The following is a 9,051-nucleotide window of genomic DNA, read 5'->3' on the forward strand; positions in this document are numbered from 1 at the left end:
CAACCGTCAGTCCACTCAAAAGTAGCCCAGGCTTGTCCGTGGCTGTAGAGGAGATTTACACGGACTAGCTCTAGGACATTTCAGAGATGTGTGCTGGGGAATGCTCGACAGGAGATAGTGCTTCCTTTTGCTGCCACCTCAGACCAACAGGGATCCTCCTGGGTCTCTGCTGGTACAGCTTGGGAGAAAGGCTGTGCCCAAACGCCAGTCTCTCACAGTATTGCAAGAAATACCAACGTTGGTGCCGTGATTCCTTAATCCTGGTTATTTACTAGTCTAGCATCCTCTCTGGGAAGAGTTTAATCTGGTGTCAAATATGGAAAGGCAAAGCACTAGCTTTGAGAGATCCAGAGGTCGCTGCACTGACAGTAGCTTCTGGAAGGAGCCAGCAGGGGAAAGGAGAAACCCTGGCTGCAGCCACAGTCTAGGGACGGCCATAGAACTTCCCCGTGGCTGCAGGGAAGGATGTGGGGCCACAAGGGAGTTTTCCAGAGGGCTCTTCCCGTGTGTAGACTCGTCCGTGCCTCCACAAACATGGTATACAGACATGGCCCTTGGGTCTTCGCTGCACTGGGCTGGTGTGGGGCCCCAGCCTGGTGCAGAGGGCTCAGGGACACCCCTCCCCCTCCTCCTGGAAGATGCCCAGTACGGTTTTATGGAGAATGCCACACTCCTGCAGTGACTTGGTGAGGTCAGAGAAACGTTTCCTGGGCACCTCCATTGTTTCGACGATGCAGCGTTGGTAGGTGGCTTTGTTTTTCTGCTCTGCCACCTTGAGGACAGTCTGTAGGTCGTCACTGGGTCTGAAGTAGCGCACGAACCTTTGGCCTGAGGGTGACCTGACAGCCAGCAGCAGCCTCGGCTCTTCATCCGATGGCTCCTCCATGTTTGAGGCCCTGGAGGAACTCTGTCTTTTGCGGATGATGAATTTCTTCTCTAGGGCACAGACTTGCGTTCTGGAGTCTTCCTGGCTTGCCTTGACAGCGGCGCAGGCCTCCTCTTGGTAAAGCGCCTGGACACTGCTCAGCTGCAGAGAACTGGTCTTGCTGGCCACAGTGTCAACGGCCCCATCCTCCAAGCTCCTTCTGTTGATGGATGGGAGGACTGGGTACCTATTGAGAGTTGAAGCGGTCCCTATGGGTGCCTGCGGCAGCAGCTCCAGCATCTCATCAGTAGCTCCCTGAGATGGAGAGGCAGTTGCACAGACTCCTGGTTTCTGGTTGCTTGGCGACCCAGAGGAACGTGGTGGAGGTGAAGAGGATAGTGCACCAGGGGAGCCATCTCCCATGCCTTGTGGTCTGTGCAGATTCGGCCGCTTCCGGCCCTTGGCAGATTTGGGTCTGATGACGTGCATCCCGAGTGAGCTGAGCTGCCAGGTGAGGCGGTTGGCTGCGGCGCTGACCACGGTGCTGCGTTTAGGTGGTGCGAAGTTCACAGGGGTGTCTATGGCCATTGCTTCTCAGGACCCCTAAGAAAGCAAGCAGAAACAGAGAAGGCCATGGGTTAAGTTTCCTGAGACACTGGGGTTCACTCTTCTGTCGTTTACTGCTCCCTGGGAGGGTAAGCACTCCTGGACCAGAGTGTGGGACACATCTCTGGTTTTCTGACATGGGGGAGCAGCCGTAACTCATTCATTATGGGCACTTGGAACACACATCAGTGATCCAAAGTCCTTGGTGAAAGCCACACATCTGCAGACATTTTCAAGCAATAGTAAGTAATATTTAGAAGAGGAGTGTTGCAGAAAGGCCAATGCTTACTCCGGTGGAGAAGGGCCTTCGAGCACAAAGACCGGTCTGAGACGGAATGGGCCGTGTGACAAGCAAGAGTCAGGGTCAGACAGCCTTCTCCATGGATTCTGTGCTGGGACGTCACCAGAGTGGTCACACAGTCAAGAGAATACACTGTGCTCTGCTAAAATCTGATTGCATGCAACTCAGAAAAGTGTCCATTCTCTACAGACATGCCACCCTCTGGGATTTCTATACACCCTCTTCCCCCACCCCCTGCCATAGGCCTTCCTTAGCCCTCCTTCCCTGGCTGCCTACACTTTGCCCTTACACACAGGTCACATGGAACATGGCTCCCCAGGGGACTGTTCTGGTCACCTGCTGGAACTCACAGGGGTTGCTCAGGTTCCAGACAAGGGGTCCTCAAGCCTCCATATGAAGACCTAGAGAGCATCTATTTTGACTTCTCGGTCTGTACTGCCCACAGACACCAGGCAGCTCTGCCTCTGCAGGACAGTCCTGGGAGGGATCAAGTGGGTGGGTGTGACTTCGGGTTGGTTATAGGCCCGCCTTGTGTGCTTCTGTTATTCTAGGACAGTACGGTACACCTGCTGCTCTTCGACGGGAGTTAGCAGCTTTGGACACTGCAATATGGCACCATCCATAGGCATACAGGCCGCATTCATAACTATCCTTGCACACGTAAGGATAGTTTTTCTGTACTAGACCACCAGGAGCCAAACCACAGGGAACCAAAACATACTACTTCTGTGAATCCAGGGCAGCCTGCTATCAAAATCTCCGACCGGGTTCCCCTCCTTTTTCATGTTTTAGTTCTCTTTATCTGTGTGTCCCGTGTGTCTGTGTATTTTGCATGCTTGTGGGCACGTGTGTAGGCAAGGTACCTGTGCACAGGTGGAGAGCCAAGGTTGATGTCAGTGGAAATCATCCTCCTGGCTCTCATGCCTTATTCATTGAGGCAGGACCTCTCAATCAAACCCAGAGCTCATCCATATGGCTAGTCTTGCTAGATTACTATGGGGATCCTGTCTTTGCCTTCTGGGGCTGGAATTAGAGGTGACTCGACACACTCACCGGGCATTTACAGGGACTTGGGGATCCAAAGTCTGGTCCTTGGGCAAGTGCTATACTCACTGAGCAGTTCGTCACCTGAGCCCCATTCACAGGTGAAAAGGCTCCGTGGCTGCCCTTTTCTATACACAACCCAAACCTTCCTCCACTCTCTCCCTCTGTTCTCCAGGCCCAATCTGGCTGCAGACAGTTCAGAAACCATGTCCTGAGCAAGAAGTTTTGATGCCAGAATTGCCTGCCCATTTCCGTGTTCCTTTATTTTCTGGTCAATTATAAAGAATATTTTCTTTCTCCCCTATGAGTTTCTCATTCAGCGTGGCAGGAGAAAGCCACAGCTGTCCAGCTGAGGCGAAGAGAAGCATCTAGCTAAGCTTCCATCCTTCTCACTTGGGAATGGCTATTAATTTGCCACAGCTTCTACAGAATTATCACAGGCTTGGCTTCCAACACCCACACATGCCTGGGGAAGGTTTGGCTGTCAGGAAGTTTGGTAACTTAGAAACCTCTCCCTAACAACTTTGATGAGAAAAGTCATGTGTTCTCCCGAGCACTCTGCCGGGTTATTTTTAACAGTCCAACTTGAGTGTGTGCGTGTAGTTGCTACACCTTTTGGTACTCTGTATAATTAGCCGTGTTCAGGGGGTGTCATATTCAAGCCACCCTGGTCATAAGATAACATGACTGCAAGCTATCTCAAGAGAAAAAAAAAAAAACCTCAATTATGACTAATTCACATAAGCCCACTCATGGCTATTTAGAGACTAACACCTCCTTCAGGTAAAGCCGTTACACCCAACCTGCTTTTATAACCCGCCGCCTCCTCCCCAGCACGGAGACCATCTGTTACATGGAGGCAACACCAGTTCCCACCCCCACCCAGAACAAGGGCCGGATGCTGCAAGGAAAACAGGTGTTTGGAGAACTGCATCCGTGCCTTCATCGACACACCCTGGATCCTAAACTCTCTGCCTTTGCCCTCAGTCCAGGCTCCCGAGACAGCATAATCCCTGCCTGGCTCATTTCACCACCTCTAGGGCCTGGCAGACACTCAACCACAAAGTGATTTGACAACATCTAGGCACAGGCATCCATCCCTCCCGGCTGCCAGCAGAAGAGGCAAGTGGCCTGTTTACTTAAACACAATAGCTAGGAGGCAGACGCCTGCTAGGAAGCAGGAAACAAAACACTGGCCACCTTTTCCAAGATGTCGCCAGCAGGGCAGGTGTCCATTCTTTAGGATTATCACCACACGAACAGGAAAGGAAGGGACTTTGGAGAGAAATGAAATCAAGATTCAAGATTCCCGTTGTTTTCCGGTGCCCACAAGTCACCACGGGGTCAGACCTCGGTTCTTCACAGTCCAAATCTAAACCTACAGGGAAAGCAGTAAAACACAACCTCCTACGAACCATCTGCGGGCATATACTGGGACACGTACACGTGCATTGATCTTTTAAAATTGTTTATCAGATACTACCACCCACTGCCGCCACCCCATAGTCCCCAGGCTGGCTTACAAAATTAAACTCTGTAAAGGAACCAACCCGGGGGTTGGAAAGAGAGAAGTTTGAAACCATTCGCAGCGCTACCCCAAACCAGAGGTTAGAATGTGGGAAACCACAAGCCACCAAGAGAGCGAAGCTTTGCGAAGAGAACCGGGGTTGATTCCAGGATAGAAGGGCGGGTGAGGGGGTTGGGGAGAGGCCTCTATTATTTCCGCGGTCTGGCAGGCCTGGAAACAAAGCTTATGGCAAAAAAAGGCTGGAACGTGAATGCAGACCTGGGTAAAGGGCACAGAGGTGTGGGAGGCTCCCTGCAGCTCCTGCCTCTGCACAGGACCTGGGCTCCCCTTTCTCTCTTTGGATCTGAGTCCAGGGACTGGCTTGTAGACGCCTCTCCCAGGAGACCCCTTGGCTGCTGCAGACTCGGGCTCCAGCCAGGTTAGCTCTGTCCCTGGGGAAAACCGCTCAAAGGGCCTGGCTCTCAGTTTCTGGGGACCCACAGCGGGCCTCTCACCTCGCAGCTCAGCTCCATCCGCCTCCTGTGCCTGGCTGCGACCAGCTGGTAAACAGCCCCGTCTCCCTGGCAACCGCTAAGGGGTGGGGGGCCACGTGCTTCCGGTGGGACCGGAACCTGCCTGACCTGGACCGACCGCCAGCTGAATTGAACTAGCTTGGGCATCAAGGGCGGGTGGGCAGAGAGGGCTGCAGCTCAAGGTTCACGGATTTCAGGCTCAGGACCTTTGTGTGGCCCTGCCCCATGGAGGCCACAGGGCCCTGGGCCTGGGCCCTTGCCACCGGAACTCTTCTTCCTGACCTGGCCCGACTCTGTGTCTCCCCCGGAGTGTGCGTTCAGGGGAAAGGGAACCCTGTCCTGGATCAAATAGCTGTCTATCCTTGGCCTGACTTTGTCGGTGACCTCATTTTAAAACAGGGTTGTGTAGCTCATTCCTGAGACCCTTAGAATCTGAGTGGTGATTTTCTTTTAATGTTTTAGGGTATCTTGTCATGGGGGTTCCCACTCCGAGGCTGCCAGTCTTGTGATCACCACCTCTATCTCCTATTTCCTCCTTAAGGGTCTAACTATATACAGTCAGCAACTCCAGACACTTTACCGCGATTGTTAACAGTACTGAGATTCGGAGGCCCGCAGCCTAACTGCTTTCTCAGAAGCTATGGTCCACTACCTCAGCCATCCTGTTGGTAAGAGTCCTGCTGTCATCATCCCATCCTTGTGAAAGAGCCTTAGCTGGAATCTGTCCACCCACACCAAGTTATGACATGTCACACACATGGATGGTCTCGGGTGTGAGACCCTTAGCCCTCCCTGGCCAGCCTTGTGTTTCGGGCTCTCTCTCTCTCTCTCCCCAATGGCTATTTCCAATCCTATCTGTTCTCCAAAAACCCTCCCACGTGCTGTCTTCCTTCCTCACTGTGGGATGACAGTCTCCTGCCCTCTGAAGAGGAAAATTGAAGCCAGTAAATGTGAACCTTCTTGGTTGTCTGCTGTCAGACCAGCGAGCTCCCAGACACTGCACCCTTGCTCTCTTACCTCTGGTTTGTTGGAATGGAAAGAGGTTGTCTTCTGATCCTGTTCCTCTTAGCTGCCTTTGTGGTGCTTCCCAACCATGGCCACACACACACACACACACACACACACACACACACACACAGCCTCCCTAGACTCAGCACCATTAATTCCGTTCCCTCTCTTTGTTCCCATCTAATAAAGTCTTCCTTCCAAACTGGTATTAAGAGAACTTTAAAGCTGGCTGGTGGGAGAAAAAATTAGGCGGATCTCTGAATTCAAGGCCAGCCTGGTGTACAGAGCAAGTTCAAGGACAGTCATGACTACATAGGGAGACCCTGTCTCAGAAAACACAGAGTGCTTTAAAAGGAGCCTGTTGGACTCTGCTCTAGACAGATCCTTAGAGTAAATTAGTGATTGAACCTGTAGAAGTCACTAATAAACGATTAAGAACCACAGATCCCTTACCTAACATTCTGGCCACATATCTGTTACCTGCTTTGTCCCATGTGTGCAGGGATAGGATTTTGATATGGGCACAACTCTTAAGACCTTGTCAGCACATTTACAGTTGAGTCAGAAAGATGCATTGCTCATGGGTAGTTATAAACAGTACCGTTTTCAGTGTAATTCGAGGCAAGGGTAGGAGGGCTGGCCGGATGTGATCTCATGCGCTGTGATTGGTAGCAATAGCTCATTCCTTCGCAGCTGGTTTGGAGGAGTGCATTTCAGTCATGGGCTGTTAGCCGGTCTCAGAGAGGAAGCTGCTGACCCTGGGAGAGCACCTGGCCTTGGATGGGAGTCTGGGCTAGGCTGGCCTCCTTTCTGGGAATTCTGTCTCTGGAGGTCAAGGAGGTGTCTCTGGCTCCAAGAAGGTACAGCTGGTCCCTTCAGAAGCTGGTTGTTTTGCGTCTCGGAGTTGCCGGCTTACATCTTGTTAATGATTCTGTCAGAAGTCTCCAGGCGACAGTGCTCTTCAGCCCTTCTGCGCCCACTCAGGAAAGATTAAAGTAGATCCTTCCTCAGCTATTTTAACATCACCTAAGAATTAGGCGGTCCTTTGAGAGTCGAACCGGTTTCGATCCCTGCTCCCCGACTGCGTGCGAAGAGTGGTGTGTGTGCCCTCGCTGGAACATGGCCGAATGCTGCTTCTGACTGGGGTCCATTTCGTGTTCAGCAGCATTTGAGTCCTTGTTCTCTGGCGTGGTGGGATGCAGCCCCGTGGGGAAGAAGAGGCAGCCAGCTAGTCCCTGCCTTTCTCTCCTGACCTGCACCACAGAAAGTAGCTTCAAAGAATGTCCCCTCTGGTGCCTGAACATGCACACACACACACTCACCAGATTCTCGGGAGATGGCTGGCGGCTACTCTCCTGACTGCTTGTCAACTGCCCCACACCCCCGGCTCTCTCCTGGGCTCTAGCCAGCTTGTTCCTCAAATGGGCCTTTGGTGGTTTCATTCCATTGTCCTGCCTCTGTCTCTGTCTCCAAGGTGAAGCTAAACTGCTTGATCCTTCAGGTTCCTTCTTAAAAGTCATCTGTTCTGCAAAGGCTTTTCCTGAACAACCCTGTCCCACTAATCCCTCCCAGTGGTCTCTCTGGTCTGTGATAACATGCCCAAGATGGCACCATGTACCTTTCCCAGGTCACCTCCGACAGCCCACTGTGTACCACCCCCACTCTCCGATTCCCAAGTGGCAGTTCATCTGGTTCTGCCTGCTGTGCTATGCTGGCCATTGGACTTGTGGGTGTGGCCTCCAGAGTGGATGCAGCTGTCTGAATCCTTGCTCCAGCACTTTCCCATGGGACGGGTTGGCCATGCCCTTAACTTCTTTCCTAGACCCATTTGGGCATCTATGGAATGGGCATTTTAGACTGGTTGCTCTGAGAAGAAATGAGGTAATCCATTAATGACCTTGGCCTGGCACCTGGCACAGGGGAGTACTTTGTTCTTGTCTTACCCTGGTGCTCTCCTTCAGTGTGGCGATACACTGCCTAAGGGCAGGAACTTGCTTGTCCTCCCTCAGTCCCACGCTTAGCCCTCACAGAGCTTGCTTGTGGCAGATGCCTAGCAGATGAAAAATTGTTGGTGACATTGATTCTAACGAAAGACCCACAAGCCACTAGTTAGTACTCCAAGGCTAGCTAGTTTAGAATGTAAATAGCCTCCCTCAGGGCTGGCTAAAGGCAAGCCCTCCAGGTTTGGGGTTTTTGCTTTTGGGTTTTTTTTTTTTTTCAGCTTGTTCCCAGAGAGTCTGTAGGCCTATTTCCGAACTGGTAACTTGTAGATTTCAGTCTGTAGTCAGTGTTTTTCTCTGTGGACACTGATCCTGTTAGACCCCTAGATTGAGAGTACAAGTAGCATTTAAGATGAGCGTGCATAATCTAGTCACAAGGCCAATGGCTGCATGGCTATCCTCAGCTTCTAAGAAATCAGCTTCCTGAGAGACCCTCAACAGAGAAGTTTCTGGATAATAAAATAGAGCCACCAAAGAGATCCAATGTTTCATTGCTTCCTGCATCTCGCTGGAACATATCCAAGTGTGTCTCCACGCTTCCTGCCCAGTTAAAGGGAATAGATCAGACTGTCACACACCTTGGCCCCATGATGACCAATTGCTTTCACACCAGGATCATCTAGAAGCTTGCTGGTGCTACAGAGTACAAAGGTCATTGGCTTCACTCCACAGATGGGAAGCTCCGGGTCCTGAAGCTTCGGTCCACTGACAGGAAAAACTGGGTCTGTTCCAACTCTCTTTGACACAGACTCAAGAGTTCATCACTCCCCATCATTGCTGCCTTTGGACAAAGCCTAAGTCAGCAGTTGTGTATAATGTGGCTGACAGAAGTCAAGGCCCACATGGGGCTCTTGGTCCATGTCTGGGCTCCGTTTATCTGTAGTTAGCTCTGCAGCCTCCTTTGGACCTTCCTCGGGATCTTCTCATTAGCTGAGTACACAGAGCTACTTCAGTTGGATTTCATTACCAGGAACGCACTCCCAGCCCCTTTGTATCTAAAGTCTCATCACCTGCTGGTTCAAAAGATGTGAGTCCTTTCTTTGTAGCCCAAACCTGGGCCTGGTTTTGTCAGGTTCCCATGGAGACAGAACCTAATTAGAAGAGCTTGTACAGCTGTTGAAATGATGATTGGCCAGGACAGTGTGCACCAGCCTTGTACCAAAGAAGGCAAAGCAGCTGGGACACCA

At 51.7% G+C, this 9,051-nt stretch overlaps 1 protein-coding gene across 1 annotated transcript; it reads right to left on the reverse strand.

Annotated features, from left to right (window-relative positions):
- Positions 1-607: 607 nt before the first annotated feature.
- On the reverse strand, positions 608-1,453 carry UBXN10 (UBX domain protein 10; the record flags this gene model as incomplete). Its single annotated transcript, XM_080920712.1, has 1 exon — positions 608-1,453. The coding sequence occupies one exon, from the start codon at positions 1,451-1,453 to the stop codon at positions 608-610; it is 846 nt and encodes a 281-aa protein (XP_080776838.1).
- Between the last annotated feature and the right edge of the window lie 7,598 nt (positions 1,454-9,051).

The sequence above is a fragment of the Micromys minutus genome, assembly GCF_963924665.1.
Source record: "Micromys minutus genome assembly, chromosome: 9".
In the NCBI taxonomy this organism is placed as follows: domain Eukaryota; kingdom Metazoa; phylum Chordata; class Mammalia; order Rodentia; family Muridae; genus Micromys; species Micromys minutus.